We start from the raw sequence: 17,532 nt of genomic DNA on the forward strand, positions 1-17,532 counted from the left end.
GCTACATCACATGAGATTATAGTGAGAGGAGCCGTTCTGAGGAGTTTCCGGCGTTTGTAGATTGCTTCTCAACTCAACATGAGAAGCGATCTACACACTTTCATAAACAGGCACTCAGAGGAGAGCGATCTCCTCTGAGAATGCCTGAGAACTGAATCGTGGTATTTTACCGCAGTTTCATAAAAGGACACCCCAGTGTCCAATTTGTCTGCCGCAATGTCACAGTCCCGCTATAAGTCGCTGATCGCCACCATTACCAATAAAAAATAAGTAAATAAAAACCCTGTAAATCTTTTCCATAGTTTGTAGACTCTATAACTTTTGTGCAAACCAATCAATATACGCTTATTGGGATTTTTATTTAACAAAAAGATGTAGTAGAATACATATTGGCCTAAATTGATGAAGAAATTCTGTTTTTTACATTATTTTTTTTTTTTATTGGATTTGTTTTATAGCAGAAAGCAAGAATTATTGTTTTTTTATCAAAATTGTTGGTCTGTTTTTGTTTATAGCGCAAAAAATAAAAACCTCAGAGGTGATCAAATACCATCAAAATAAAGCTCTATTTGTGAAAGAAAAAGGCCATACATTTTATTTGGGTACAGCATCACACAACCGCGCAATTGTCAGCTAAAGTAACGCAGTGCCGTATCGCAAACAATGGCCTGGTCATGAAGGAGGGGTAAAACTTCCGGAGCTCAAGTGGTTAATATAAGAGAGGGACAATAGTCTTATGTATTACAAACTATACAAGAAGAAAAGTGCGTGTTCTTCCTCTCAAAGAATAAATAAAGGATGTGAAAGTGAAAACATTGATTTAGGAAGTGAAACACAGTTGAATGAGGAACAAGAAAACATGTTGATTTATAACCTTTTTTCAATTTGTTACGCACTCTGCATACATCCAAGTATGTATTTTTTTCATCATGGTTATAGTTCTTGATTTTTTTTGGTTTAATATAGGGACATCAGAATAGTTCCATTCGTTGCTTGCTATTGCATACAGATAAGTAGGAAGCAGCTTATTGGGATAGGAAAAGAACGTTTTTGCACAATGAAGACTTTTGCCATCGGTCTTTTCGTTTGTTACTTGTGTCTGGGAGAAATGAAAGAATGGCCCAAGCACACAATCTGCAAGCTGAATGACATTGAAGCAACTTACCAAAGTTGTGGTGAGTAAAAATGGTTTTCTTCGTTTTCTAAAGATCACTGCATAGTAATGACTATTGTATTTAATAACTTTGGTGTCACGCTGAGGATAAGTTTTAACACAAGCAATACCTGACTTACCAAGGGCATGCAATGACAGAGCACTGCCAGCTAGCTCAGCATGAGCAAAATCTTTTTCATTAAAACTACAACTTATATGGCTTATGAAACACACAGGAGAGAACCATGTTAAACCAATGTGACAATGTTGTGTGCTACTTACATGTGCAGCAAGCTAGCTCTAGTATATCATGTTTATATAAACGTGAGATCAGGAAAAGATCAACGTCTCACAAAAGGTACATCAATTTAAAAATCCTGTTTTATGTGAAAAAATACATATTTTCTAACATAACAGCATATCTTTCAGTTGTCCTGAATAGGGATGTACCATATGCTTAAAAAAAATAAAGTTAAAGTGATACTAAACACATAGCTCCCAACTGTCCCTGATTCCGAGGGACTGTCCCTGATTTGGAGCAATGTCCCTCTGCCCCTCTTCCTCCTCATTTGTCCCTCATTTTGGTCTGATCTATATAGTTATTTATAAAATGCACTTTTTTATCTTTCAAAAAGTGTTTCCCAGTGCTAAACCTTTCATCCAATTTCTAAATTGCTGCATTTGTATATTTTAAAAGCTAATATAAAAGAATAGTAGTGGTAAAAAAAAGTCCTTGTGGATTTAATTCACTTTTTTTTTGTTATTTCTCCTTTAAGGGGGTGTGGCAGGGGGAGTGTCCTATGCCTACATACATTTGTTAGTAGGTATCCTTCATTCCCATCTCAAAACGTTGGGAGGTATGCTAAACACACTGTTTAATATACCCTTTTAGGTACACCTTGCTAGTACCGGGTTGGACCCCCTTTTGCCTTCAGAACTGCTTTAATTCTTCGTGTCATAAATTCAACAAGGTGTTGGAAACATTCTTCAGAGATTTTGGTCCATATTGACATGATAGCATCACACAGTTGCTGCAGATTTGTCGGCTGCACATCCATGATGCAAATCTCCTGTTCCACCACATTCCGAAGGTGCTCTATTGGATTGAGATCTGGTGACTGTGAAGGCCATTGGAGTACAGTGATCTCATTGTCATGTTCAAGAAACCAGTTGTGAGATGATTTGAGCTTTGTGACATGGTGCATTATCCTGCTGGAAGTAGCCATCAGAAGATGGGTACACTGTAGTAAAGGGATGGACATGGTCATCAACAACACTCAGGTAGGCCATGGCGTTTAAAGTGGTTGTATATCCCCAATGCGGAAAATTTACCTATAGGTAAGCCTATAATAAAGCTTACCTATAGGTACATTAAATATCTCCTAAACGTACGCTGTTTAGGAGATATTTAACTTGTAGTGTGGCGGTGATGTAATCGGCGCATGCGCTGTGAAGAAACGGCCCTCCGTGCCATTTCTTCACTAGCGAGTGCTGTGACTGGCGGCTCCTGCAAGCATGCGCAGGAGTGACATCACGCGACTCTGGCCAGTCACAGACTCGGAGTCCGCGGCCCTGGAAGAAAGAGGAGCGAAGATGAATACAGCCTCCAGCGGGGGCATCACGTAGGCTTCGTTTGCAGGTAAGTGGCACATAATGTGCTAGTATGCGATACATACTACCATATTATGCTTTTACTCTGCAGGGAACTAAAAAGAAAATAAGCCCATCAGGGTTTACTTCCTCTTTAAACTATGCTCATTGGTACTAAGGGGCTCAAAGTGTGCCAAGAAAATATCCCCCACACCATTACACCACCAACCTGAACTGTTGATGGATCCATGCTTTCCTGTTGTTTACACCAAATTCTGACCATACCATCTGAATGTCGCAGCTGAAATTGAGACTCATTAGACCAGGCAACATTTTCCAATCTTTTACTGTCCAATTTTGGTGAGCCTGTGCGAATTGTAGCCTCAGTTTCCTGTTCTTAGCTGACAGCAGTGGCAAACGATGTGGTCTTCTGCTCTTGTAGCCCATCTGCTTCAAGGTTCAAAGTGTTGTGCGTTCAGAGATTGTATTCTGCATACCTTGGGTGTAAAGAGTGGTTATTTGAGTTACTGTTGCCTTTCTATCATCTTGAATGAGTCTGCACATTGTCCTCTGATCTCTGACATCAACAAGGAATTTTCATCCACACAACTTCCGCTCACTGGATATTTTCTCTTTTTCGGACCATTCTCTATAAACCCTAGAGATGGTTGTGCATGAAAATCCCAGTAGATCAGAAGTTTTTTAAATACTCAAACCAGACCATCTGGCACCAACAACCATGCCATGTTCAAAGTCACTTAAATCCTCTTTCTTCCCCATTCTGATAGTCAGTTTGAACTTCAGCAAGTCGTCTTCACCACATCTAGATGCCTAAATGCATTGAATCGCTCCCATGTGATTGGCTGATTAGCAATTTGTGTTACCAAGCAATTGAACAGGTTTACCTAATAAAGTGACCGGTGAGTGTACATTATCCATTCTCTTTATGTGTGGCTGAAGGCATTGTATTAATTTTACATTGTGATAAAAAACATTTTACCTTTTTCACAATCAATATAAAGCCATAATGTGACCCAGCTCTTTCCCAGCCTGTCTGTAGGGATACATCAGTGGAAGAAATTTCTTGTCCTCTGTTGCTGGTCACAAGTTAAAAATAAAAATTAGCCTTCGAAATACAAAGGAAAAATACATACCGTAGTTAATATCAAATAAATGCTTTAAATCATCATACAAATATGTATTTGAACAAAAATACATATTTGTGCAAAAGCATGGTGTGGGCTATCTAAAAGGAGATTCTGCCAATCCAGCATGTTTTACACCCCTCCAGCCTGTGTCTATTGTTTGTATGTGCATAGAATTACAGGGAGATGACACCTCCATCAAACAACATGTAATATCCTGCTCCCATTGTGTTTAGCTGTTTAGTGGGCATGGAGGAGTAGGGAGGGAGGGGACTATCATTTATCCCTGTGTATATGCCCACATGTGTGACTCTTTGGTCAAGTGAGCTGAACCTATAAGAAAGAAGAGGAAATGAACCGCTAAGAAGGGAACTGAAACTGGAGCATACTCAGTAGATTTGGCAACCGCTGGTCTACACACAATCTGAGGTTGCAGCAGAGACACAGACAGGGAGGGAGGGACTGTGAACAGCAGGACCAATCTTTTTTTTGCAGAATACAGGAAACAAATCCCATAGTGACAGTGAGAATATAAACAGCATGTAATACAGCATGTACTAACAGTTTTCATTAATGTGAGGTTAATGTTACCTTAAATAACTGTTTAAAAGGAATATGGCCCAGCTGATTGTGGTTTCATTCTGCTTTTTTGACCTACAATAAAAAAAGCTACATTTTTTAACACTCATTTTTATATATGACTGAACCAATTTATCCATCATACCCCCTGCTGTATAAGATAGGAGTACATACAAAATAAGAATATAATAGTAATATCGGAAATATAAAGATGATACTACACACACATTAGGTTTGATTTGCACACAAGACTCATCACTCATAGCCAATTTTTTTGGTTTTTGATAGAGTAAGTTGTTTAAAACTTTTGCTGCCAGGTCCGTACGTTGTGTGCCCTGCCAACATACCCAGGAATTAATATAATGCAATGCGATCTGCTCACAGGGGTGACATCCAGGATCTTTTAGACCTTGGATGTCTCAATAAAGAGAACCTGTCACCAAAAAATCATCACATAGGGGACTTTTCGTTACATTAAAAAATATTTTAAAATTGTAGAAAATTAAAGTTACACCAAAGCACATAAAAAAAAACCTGCAAAATTGCTTTGAGGCCTCCCAGCTCCATGTATACACACATGGAGGCGTGTGAACGTAAACACACACGTTGGGGCGCCTACACATAAAAATGGCGATATACATGTTATATATTGCCGCGCACGCTGGAGTGAGAGCAATATTTCTAGCACCAGACCTCCTCCGTAATACCAAACTGATGACCTATAGGGAGCCTTTAACCACTTCAGCCCCGGAAGGATTTACCCCCTTCCTGACCAGAGCACTTTTTACAATTTGGCACTGCGTCGCTTTAACTGCTAATTGCGCGGTTATGCAATGCTGTACCCAAACAAAATTTGCGTCCTTTTCTTCCCACAAATAGAGCTTTTTTTTATGGTATTTGATCACCTCTGCGGTTTTTATTTTTTGCGCTATAAACATGAAAAAAACCAAAAATTTTGAAAAAAATGATATTTTCTACTTTTTGTTATAAAAAAAATCCAATAAACTCAATTTTTGTCATACATTTAGGCCAAAATGTATTCAGCCACATGTCTTTGGTAAAAAAAATTTCAATAAACATATATTTATTGGTTTGCGCAAAAGTTATAGCGTCTACAAACTAGGGTACATTTTCTGGAATTTACACAGCTTTATGACTGCCTATGTCATTTCTTGAGGTGCTAAAATGGCAGGGCAGTACAAAACCCCCCAAATGACTCCATTTTGGAAAGTAGACACCCCAAGGAAATTGCTGAGAGGCATGTTGAGCCCATTGAATATTAATTTTTTTTGTCCCAAGTGATTGAAAAATGACAAAAAAAAAAAAAATTTACAAAAAGTTGTCACTAAATGATATATTGCTCACACAGGCCATGGGCATATGTGGAATTGCACCCCAAAATAAATTCAGCTGCTTCTCCTGAGTACGGGGATACCACATGTGTGGGACTTTTTGGGAGCCTAGCCACGTACGGGGCCCCGAAAACCAATCACCGCCTTCAGGATTTCTAAGGGCGTAAATTTTTGATTTCACTCCTCACATTCTATCACAGTTTTGAAGGCCATAAAATGCCCAGATGGCACAAACCCCCCCCAAATTACCCCATTTTGGAAAGTAGACACCCCAAGCTATTTGTTGAGAGGCATGTTGAGTCCATGGAATATTTTATATTTTGACACAAGTTGCGGGAAAGTGACAATTTTTTTTTTTTTTTTGCACAAAGTTGTCACTAAATGATATATTGCTCACACAGGCCATGGGCATATGTGGAATTGCACCCCAAAATACATTTAGCTACTACTTCTGAGTATGGGAATACCACATGTGTGGGACTTTTTGGGAGCCTATCCGCGTACAGGGCCTCGAAAACCAATCACCGCCTTCAGGATTTCTAAGGGCGTAAATTTTTGATTTCACTCCTCACTGCCTATCACAGTTTCGGAGGCCATGGAATGCCCAGATGGCACAACCCCCCCCCCAATGACCCCATTTTGGAAAGTAGACACCCCAAGCTATTTGCTGAGAGGCATGGTGAGTATTCTGCAGCTCTCATTTGTTTTTGAAAATGAAGAAAGACAAGAAAAAACTTTTTTTTTTTCTTTTTTCAATTTTCAAAACTTTGTGACAAAAAGTGAGGTCTGCAAAATACTCACTATACCTCTCAGCAAATAGCTTGGGGTGTGTACTTTCCAAAATGGGGTAATTTGGGGGGGGGGGGTTTGAACTGTCCTGGCATTTTATGCACAACATTTAGAAGCTTATGTCACACATAACCCACTCTTCTAACCACTTGAAGACAAAGCCCTTTCTGACACTATTTGTTTACATGAAAAAATATTTTTTTTTGCAAGAAAATTACTTTGAACCCCCAAACATTATATATTTTTTTTAAAGCAAAGGCCCTACAGATTAAAATGGTGGGTGTTTCATTTTTTTTTTCACACAGTATTTGCGCAGCGATTTTTCGAACGCATTTTTTGGGGGAAAAAACACACTTTTTTAAATTTTAATGCACTAAAACACACTATATTGCCCAAATGTTTGATGAAATAAAAAAGATGATCTTAGGCCGAGTACATGGATACCAAACATGACATGCTTTAAAATTGCGCACAAACGTGCAGTGGCTACAAACTACATACATTTTTAAAAGCCTTTAAAAGCCTTTACAGGTTACCACTTTAGATTTACAGAGGAGGTCTACTGCTAAAATTACTTCCCTCGATCTGACCTTCGCGGTGATACCTCACATGCATGGTGCAATTGCTGTTTACATTTGACGCCAGACCAACGCTGGCGTTCGCTTTTGCGTGAGAGCAGGGGGGGACAGGGGTGCTTTTTTTTTTTTTTTTTATTTCTTTATTATTTTTTTGCTTTTTTATCTTATTTTTAAACTGTTCCTTTCATTTTTTTTTATCATCTTTATTGTTATGCCAGGGAATGTAAATATCCCCTATGATAGCAATAGGTAGTGACAGGTACTCTTTTTTTAAAAAAATGGGGTCTATTAGACCCTAGATATCTCCTCTGCCCTCAAAGCATCTGACCACACCAAGATCCGTGTGATAAAATGCTTTCCCAATTTCCCAATGGCGCTGTTTACATCCGGCGAAATCTAAGTCATTAAATGCTCGTAGCTTCCGGTTTCTTAGGCCATAGAGATGATTGGAGCCATTCTGGTCTCTGATCAGCTCTATGGTCAGCTGGCCGAATCACCGGCTGCATTCTCAGGTTCCCTGTTGGGACAGGAGAGCCAGAGAAAAACATGGAAGACGGTGGGAGGGGGGGGGCATTCCCTCCCACTGCTTGTAAAAGCAGTCTAGAGGCTAATTAGCCGCTAGGATTGCTTTTACATGAAAGCCGACCGCTGGCTGAAAAGAATGATACCAAGATGATACCTAAACCTGCAGGCATCATTCTGGTATAACCACTCAAAGTCGTGAATGGCATACCTGAAAACAAAAAAATGGTTAACAATAAAACACAGTAAACAGTAAAGTATAAAAAATTACATACCTGAAAAGTAAACATGATAAAACATAACAACAATAAAACATTGCAGAATAGAATACAGTAAAAAAGAGCAGAACAATAGAGAGAGAATAGAGCGAGAGAGAACAATAAAACGACAACTATTTTTGTTTTTTTATTTTATATATATTTTTTTTTACACTTTTTTGTAACTTTTATAACTGTAACCGGTTCCAGGTTCGGGTCTCCCAAAATGCGATGGCATCTTGGGAGACCCTGTGAAAGTGTGCCTAGTTTATGCAGTGCTGTACCCTATGCTAATAACTAGTGCATGGTAGCGTTCAAAACATTCACCAATGCAAAGACCAGGATTGTCAGGACAGGAGGGACAATAATAGCGGGTGTCACCCCTATATCCGCGCTTGCTGCAGACATGACATCTTTTTTGGGGGGGGTTCGTTGGGTAGGGGTACTCGGGAGAAGAAAATGCCTCTCATGCAGCCGACTGCATTTGGTTGGGGATGTGAATGGGGGAAATATGGGTGCTGCAGAAGCGGTGGGTTCCCAATTAGGATTGGCGAATGCAGCAGGAAGGGCACTATGGGCACGACAGGCCTGTTTGTCTTCTTCTTGGTGGCAGTGGGACACTACTTGTGCTAGCCACCTCACCAGCTTGAACTGCACTTATGGGACTCGTCACGTCACCAAGTGTTACTGCAGTGCTGGTTTGACTACGACCGGGGTGTACTAGGCCGCTGGTGCTTGCCAGTTCACCAAAATGCTACCAAAAAAACTGTTAGCGATCGCAGGGATCAGGCCTGACTCTCCGAATGCTGCAGTTATGTGTTTAGTGTTTTGTAAGTGTCAATGATCGATCGATACTGCACTTGGGTGGGCTGGGCCAGGCGGAGGGGCAAAACGCAGGTGCTAGCAGGTATCTGGGCTGATCCCGCTAACACTGTGTTTTTGGGAACCCTAAACTGCTGGGGACGCTAGTATAGATCTGATCGGATCAGATATTGATCCGTTCAGATACTATACCACTAAGGGAGGTGTATGGTGCGTGCATGGGTGTTAGCGCTACTGGCACTAACCTGACGCTGCCTGGGGCGACGCAGACCTTATCTGACCCTAAAATCTAACATATCACCGCTGGGCGATCAGGGGGCTAAACCTTTATTAGGTAATAAACGGTGGGTGCCCTGACACTATAAAAAATAAACTAACTAACCAGCGTCACCCGTAACAGTTATACGGTGATCACTGGTAAAAGGGTTAACTAGGGGGCAATCAAGGGGTTAAAACCTTTATTAGGTAGTATATGGGGGTCCCCGTCGCTATAAAACGCTGACGGCGAACCTAAGTATTTACCTCCCTAACTAGCGTCACCAGTGACACTAATACAGCGATCAGAAAAATGATCGCTTAGTGACACTGGCGACAGGGGGTGATCAAGGGGTTAAAACTTTATTGGGGGGGTTAGGGGGGTATCCTAGACCTAAAGGGGGCGAACACTAACTGCCCTACCACACTACCTGTCACAAACTGACACCAATGCAGTAATCAGAAAAAAAAAAACTGCTTGGTGTCAGTGTGACAGGGGGGAGGGGTGATTAGGGGGTGATCGGGGGGGTAAAGGGGGGTGTAAAGTATGCCTGGCATGTTCTACTGTGTGTGTAGTGTTTGTGCACTCACATTGCAGTCTTCTCTCCTCGGCGCTGGAACGGAAAATGCCGAGCCGAGCAGAGATGACATCACTTCCTCTACCTCTGTGTACTATACAGAGGCAGGGGAAGATTCTCATTAGCTGGGAGCGATCGCGAGGGGGGGGCCACGAATGGATGGCCTACTCCTCATCTCTGAAAGCCCCCAGTCAGAAGCCGACCGCCTCGTGCACCGGGGGGGGGTCCCATCGGACCCCCCGCCCGTGGCAAGCAATCACGTACCAGGTACGTGGTTTTGCCTGCCCGTGCCATTCTGCCGCAGTATATCTGCGTTAGGCGGTCGGCAACTGGTTAAAGTGTCGCCTATGGAAAATATAGGTTTGTCGCCATTTCAAGGGTGCACACAGATTTAAGGTTTGACATGTTGAGTATCTATTTACTCAGTTCAACCTCATGTATTATTATATTTGACCAAAAAAATGGGTAATTTATTGCGTTTGTGTGCCCTAAAATTAACTTTAGTGTATTTTTTTACTGAAATGTTCCGTTTTCTAGACCTTTGCGGTAATATTGTGTTACATAAAATAACTGGAACTACCACTATTTTATTCTCTAGGATGCTTTCTGCTTTCAGAAAATATATAATGTTTGGGGTTTATAAAATCTTCAGGCCTAAAATTATATTTTAAGCTTGTGTGCAAAAAATGCAAAAACGAATCTGGCAGCAAATGGCATGAAAGTGGGAGAACATTTCCAAAATGTGAGAGGAATTTTCCTTTAGGACAGCTGCCAAATCACAGGGCCCAGGACAGCTGAACTGAATAATAACATAACTTACAAAATTCTTGCTAAATCTAAAAGATAACATTTGTATTGAGTTAATAAATAAAGCTCTGTGTGTGAATTAGGTCTTGGGGCTCATTCACATGGGTGCTTTGGCCTGCATAGTGTGAATCAGTGGTTTGTTTATGTGGCTCTAGCTACCTGGAGCTGTGCAGACAGCCTATGTTACGCTATGGAGACACAGCCACAGATCCTAATTTCATAGGTGTGTGGGTGCAGGTGTACAGCCCCGAATACAGACAGTCTGTAGTTCAGGCCACACCCCCACATATGTACATACAGTTGTGCTCATAAGTTTACATACCCTGGCAGAATTTATGATTTCTTGCCAATTTTTCAGAGAATATGAATGATAACACAAAAACATTTCTTTCACTCATAGTGTTTGGGTGAAGCCATTTATTATCAGTCAACTGTGTTTACTCTTTTAAAATCATAATGGCAACAGAAATTACCCAAATGACCCTGATCAAAAGTTTACATACCCTGGCGATTTTGGCCTGATAACATGCACACAAGTTGACACAAAGGGGTTTGAATGGCTATTAAAGGTAACCATCCTCACCTGTGATCTGTTTGCTTGTAATTAGTGTGTGTGTATAAAAGGTCAACGAGTTTCTGGACTCCTGACAGACCCTTGCATCTTTCATCCAGTGCTGCACTGACGTTTCTGGATTCTGAGTCATGGGGAAAGCAAAAGAATTGTCAAAGGATCTGCGGGAAAAGGAAGTTGAACTGTATAAAACAGGAAAGGGATAGAGAAAGATATCCAAGGAATTGAGACTGCCAATCAGCAGTGTTCAAACTCTAATCTAAGTGGAAAATGTTCTGTTGAAACCAAACTACAGTCAGGTAGACCAACTATCATTTCTGTCACAACTGCCAGGAAAATTGTTCAGAATGCAAAGAAAAACCTGCAAATAACTACAGGTGAAATACAGGACTCTCTGAAAACATGTGGTGTGGCTGTTTCAAGATGCGCAATAAGGAGGCACTTGAAGAAAGATACATGGTCGAGTCGTCGGAAGAAAGCCATTACTACACAAATGCCACAAAACTGAAGGGGTTAAATCAGGTGGTGAGAAGGTGATACAATGCCTCTTCATCACCTGTCAAATGCTCTCTGAAGAGCAATCCAAACATGGATCACTCTTCGAAGAGCAAAGGCCATGTGAACGAGCCCTCAATTATTTTCACGCTAGTGCAGGGTTGAAGAGGATAAAGCAAGTGGTGAGAAAGTGATACAATGCCTCACCACCTGTAAAATGTTCTCTGAAGAGTAATCTGAACATGGATTGCTCTTCAGAGAGCAAAGCTCATGTGAACAAGCCCTTATTTATTTTCATGCTAATGCAGGGTTGAAGGGGTTAAAGCAGGAGCACTTCCCCATCCCCTGTCAAATGCTCTGTGAAGAGCGATTTGAACACAGATTTTCTTTCTTACATTTTTTAACAGCACTTTTGGGGGTGGGGGGGCTTTGGTGCAATAACAGGGGTCTAAACAGAACCCAGATGTCTCACTTTCGACCACCAAGTGATCCCTTCCAGCGCTGCAGTGAGAGGACATTCAGCTGAGCTGTCCCAGGTACTTCCATCTTGTTCCAGTCTTCCTTCTGCTTTTGGAGTTTTTGACTGCTTGATTCGACAGGCTGTGATCATGTCACTCCTGCACATGCATAATGGAGGCGCATCACCATTGCACAGAGTGGTGTTATAAATGACAGGCAGGGAGAAGCAGTTATGACAGAGACCAATAGGGTGTCTTCTGTCATTAAAAGATCTATCTATCTATCTATCTATCTATCTATCTATCTATCTATCTATCTATCTATCTATCTATCTATCTATCTATCTATCTATCTCTATCTATCTATCTATCTATCTGATCCCCTGCTGATTTTGTACGTTTGCTCACTGACAAAGAAATGATCAGTCTATAATTTTAATGGTAGGTTTATTTTAACAGTGAGAGACAGAATAAAAACAAAAATATCCAGAAAAACGCATTGCAAAAAAGTTATAAATTGATTTGCATTTTAATGAGCAAAATAAGTACTTGACCCCTTCGCAAAACATGACTTGGTGGCTACTACTACAACTACTCGGTGGCAAAACCCTTGTTGGCAATCCCAGAGGTCAGACGATTCTTGTAGTTGGCCACCAGGTTTGCACACATCTCAGGAGGGATTTTGTCCCACTCCCCAAGTCATTAAGGTTTCGAGCAGCGGCGGCTGGTGGGTTTTTCTTTTGGGGGTTTGCGCATAACTAGCACCCCCCTCCCCCAGGCAATACTTACCTGATGTAGGTGGTGGGCTGTGGTGTCCTCCAGCACTGTGGCGGCGGCAGGGTGCATGCAGCGGCTCCGGTGTCTGCTTCTCCAGCAGCTTCCTCCGCAGTCTCCTCTTTCTTCTGTCTAAGCACCAGGCATCCAATAGGATCGCATGACGCTTTGGCCAATCAGGAAACAGGTCTCACCACCTGCCTCCTGATTGGCGGGAAGGAACTTTAGTGTTAAAATATTGAAAATTCATTCACTGTTGTCACATAACAGAGCACTGCGCGCCGAGCCCACCCTTTTTTTGAAGCCCATTAGAGCCTCTGGCTCTAATCTCATGCTTCAAACCCCCCCCATTGGAATCCTTAGTCTGGCGCCCTGATATGTAGATTAGGGGGCCGGACGCATGGATGGGGGGCGGAGCCCATGCGCCCACTATGGACGGTCCACCACTGGTTTCAAGGCTGGTAACTCGAAACCTTCAGCTTCCTTCACATATTTTCTGTGGGATTAAGGTCTCTGGAGAGTGGCTGGGCCACTACAGGACCTTAAAGCAGAGTTCCACACAAAAGTATATACGCTCCCCTCCCCCTCCAGTGCCACATATGGTACCTTTCGGGGAGGGAGGCAAGAACGGGGACCTGTTTTTGACAGGTCCCCTTTCCCACTTCCAGAGACGGGGCTGCGGCTCGATCTCCCGGAAGTTCGGCCCCCCTCCTCCTTCCCCCACTGCCGGGCCAATTAAAAAGCGCAGCATGCTTCGTGAATGCGCAGTAGGGAACCAACTGTGAGGCCGAAAGCCTTCACTGTCGGGTTTCCTTACCAGGAATGGCAGGGGCAGCACCCGGGAGTTAATCCGAAGATTGGCCCGGGGTGCAGACATTGCAGGCTCCCTGGGCAGGTAAGTGTCCTAATATTAAAAGTCAGCAGCTACAGTATTTGTAGCTGCTGACTTTAAATTTTTTCACCCAGGCTGGACCTCCTTTCTAATGTGATTCTTTTTGAGCCACCCCTTTGTTGCCTTGGCAGTGTGTTTCGGGTCATTGTCATGCTGGAATACCCATCCACGACCCATTTTCAATGCCCTGGCTGAGGAAAGGTGGTTCTCACCCAAGATTTGAGGGTACATGGCCCCGCCCATTGTCCCTTTGATGTGGTGAAGTTGGTCTGTCCCCTTAGCAGAAAAACACCCCCAAAGAATACTGTTTCCACCTCCATGTTTGACAGTGGGGATGGTGTTCTTGGGTTCATACGCAGCATTCCTCCTCCTCCAAACACGGCTCGATTTTGGTCTCATCTGATCACAACACTTTCACCCAGTTCTGAATCATGATCTGAATCATTCAGATGTTCATTAGCAAACTTCAGATAGACAGGTACATGTGCTTTTTTTGAGCAAGGGGACCTTGCGGGCGCTGCAGGATTTCAGTCCTTCACAGCGTAGTGTGTCACCAATTGTTTTCTTGGTGACTATGGTCCCAGCTGCCTTGAGATCATTGACAAGATTCTCCCGCGTAGTCTTGGACAGATTTCTCACTGTTCTCATGATCATTGAAACTCCACGAGGTGAAATCTAGCATGGAGCCCGACTGAGGGAGATTGACAATTATTTTATGTTTCTTCCATTTGCGAATAATCCCACCAACTGTTGTCACCTTCTCACTAAGCTGCTTGGCGATGGTCTTGTAGCCCATTCCAGCCTTGCGTAGGTCTACAGTCTTGTCCCTGACATCCTTGGACAGCTCTTTGGTCTTGGCCATGGTGGAGAGATTGGAATCTGATTGAATGATTGCTTTTGTGGACTGGTGGCTTTTATACAGGTAACAAGCTGAGATTAGGAGCACTCTCTTTAAGAGAGTGCTCCTCGCTCTTTAAGAGAGTGCTCCTAATCTCAGCTTGTTACCTGTATAGAAGACACCTGGGAGCCATAAATCTTGCTGACTGATAGGGGACCAAATACTTATTTCACTCTTTAAAATGCAAATCAATTTATAACATTTTTGTTTTTCTGGATATTTTTGTTGTTATTCTGTCTCTCACTGTTAAAATAAATCTATCTATCTATCTATCTATCTATCTATCTATCTATCTATCTATCTATCTATCTATCTATCTATCTATCTATCTATCTAATCCAATTAATCTGCTTTTTATTTTATTTCAGATTGTCAATAATACATTCTTATATTATAATGATTTCTGATATAAGATGAGGCAGCTAAACTGAAAACTTTTTTTTCCACAGAGCTGTGCTTAGGGGTTGTATCAGTTTCAGTTGATACGGGTAGAAAGACGTTCTTAGGTATTAATCTGAGCAGCAAATAGGAGCAGACACCATGTTGCATTACACAACTTCTAGCAGGCTTGTAAATCACTCCACAAAGGTTCTTAACAGATAGGCTGTGACATAATAGAGCTTGTGGACATAATAATGTGTAGCTTAGAAAAACACCACACAAATCAGCGAGACGTTCAATAAACTGTTTTTAGCTGGCTAATGAAAAATCATACCGATAACACAGCTGTGTTTTGCTATATTAAAATATATGTGAAATAAAAAGTAGGTGATAAGAACCTAATCTGGTGCTTAAAACAGGCTTCGTTTGGAAACCCTGGGATCTGCAATACTAATTCAGTGTACTGACTAGCTTTCACAAAGACATATCCCCAAAATTGATTTGGCATATTAAAAGATGAAGTTAAAAGATGAATTTATGTTGATCAATTTGTTAATTTTTGTTTGTTCTATCACAGTACAAGTTTAGTGTATGTCATATCTGTAATTATTCTATAGTGCATTTCCAAACCTATGCAAAATTCCATAGTATGGAGCCTGTCAAGCCATTTTCTTTAAGCTGGGAGTAAACTCACTCGGTTGATTTTTACCTATAGGTAAGCCTATAAAAAGGCTTAACTATTGGTACAGGAAATATCTCCTAAATGTGCACCATTTAGGAGATATTTTCTTGTGACGGCACCGGCGCATGCGCTCTGAAGGAACGGCATACCCGTGTGCCCAGTGGCGGCTGGTGCTCCATTTCTTGGAGGGGGGGTGGGCTTTAAAATAGACATATTTAAAAAACCCCTGCATACATTTTGACATAATACCAGCAGAGGTGTCGCTGTGTGGGGGAAAAGCACATCATTTTTGTACAGACTGTGCAGCTGCTTGAGGGCCCTTGGGAACTTGAGAAGTGGGTCAACAAATTGTTCCCACACAGTGACCCTTTGCTACCTATATCTGCCACTGTCATTGTCCAATATTATTGAGGTTAGTAGTTAACAATAACTATAAAAAGGTAATACAGGGGGAAGAGACCCACTGAAAGGAGACACGGCGTACCAAGCTGCTTAATAAGGGATAATGTTATTACAAAAATGTATTTAATACAAAAAAAAAGCCAAAACGAGGTACCCATCACCAACACCAAGATCATATTAAAATTAGACAACGTTGTCTGTTTAAGAGCAGCTGCATCACGCTATCACCATACACATGCACACACTGCGCATGCGCAGTTGACCGACGGAAGCCAGCAGCAACCTTCTTGGCTGTGGCGAATGGACGGTGGCCCGGATGACTCCATAGTATCACAGTGCTGATGGCAGCTACTCACTGGAGCCCCACAGACCCCGCTCGGAAACGGAGCATACAGGACGGCATATACAGCTCATGGACCTGAAAATGACGAGGTACCTACCTGGACTGTAATCATATCGTTCCATATATAGTCGGGTGAGCGGACATTTCGGTCCTCTATTTGCCTCCTCTACTTTGCTCCTTGTATCTTGCCATACTACAGCCTGTGTTAGCCTGCCCCATTACAGTGTCAACTGGCTATTGCTATCCAACAGTGAGATTCTCAGATTTTCAGTAAAAGCATTTCAATCTAACTTTGGACTACATTTGTGCCTCTTGACTGGTTACTTAATGTGGATTTTTGCCACTTTTTCATACTTGCTGCAATACCAGGCCACAATTTCAACCAAAGTTGTTCCTGTAGGATTAGCAAATAGATTCAACCAATCATCTCTTAACCAAGCTATCCCCCTGAAGGAGGTTTATTTAACCAACATAGTGAAAGGATGGACATCTTTCCTTATGGTGCATGCCACCGGGATCTTTAGTCTAGTCCATTAATACAACCACACTTTATTTAGTAATCTGCTTGGGTTATAGGTGTGTGCATGTATGGTGATAGCGTGACACAGCTGCTCTTAAATAGACAACATTGTCTAATTTTAATATGATCTTGGTGTTGGTGATGAGTACCTGGTTTTGGCTTTTTCTGTATTGAATAAAATTATTGTAATAAAATGATGCCTTATTGAGCAGCTTGGTCCGCCCGTGTCTCCTTTCAGTGGGTCTCTTCCCCCTGTATTACCTTTTTATAGTTATTGTATCCAGGCACGGAGACCGCACCATGTACTGGTGAGTCTGCATCTTTAGGGATACCACATGGGTATGTTGATTATTACCCAGTGTGGTGGCAACAAATCGTGAGTGTTGGTCTTTTAAACCCTATCTTTATAGTAGTTAACATTAGTTGCCCTGGTTTGGATACGCTCAGTCAGAACGCAGAACTTATTTATTTGTTAGCAATGTGTTACACAGTGAGCAGCGCAAATTTGCATGACACAGCCCACATACTGAAAAAAGTCCTTAGCTTTGCCATGCTGAAAAAAGCAAGCAACCATATGTTAATGCGTTAGTTACTTGTGTCATACATGGCATATACATGTATGTTAGAAGGAATAGTGACAGTTTTTGGCCTCCATGCAAATGAACCAGTTATTGATTGTGGAGATGCTA

At 41.8% G+C, this 17,532-nt stretch overlaps 1 protein-coding gene across 1 annotated transcript in view; it reads left to right on the forward strand.

Annotated features, from left to right (window-relative positions):
* Nucleotides 1-833: 833 nt before the first annotated feature.
* LY86 (lymphocyte antigen 86) overlaps nucleotides 834-17,532 on the forward strand; it is a 75,173-nt gene continuing 58,474 nt past the window's right edge. The window contains exon 1 of the mRNA XM_073631005.1: nucleotides 834-1,175. Within this exon, the coding sequence (XP_073487106.1) occupies nucleotides 1,058-1,175 (118 nt within the window). The 5' untranslated portion in view covers nucleotides 834-1,057. The remainder of the gene's footprint in view (nucleotides 1,176-17,532) is intronic.

Source organism: Aquarana catesbeiana, linkage group LG05 (assembly GCF_042186555.1).
Source record: "Aquarana catesbeiana isolate 2022-GZ linkage group LG05, ASM4218655v1, whole genome shotgun sequence".
NCBI lineage: Eukaryota > Metazoa > Chordata > Amphibia > Anura > Ranidae > Aquarana > Aquarana catesbeiana.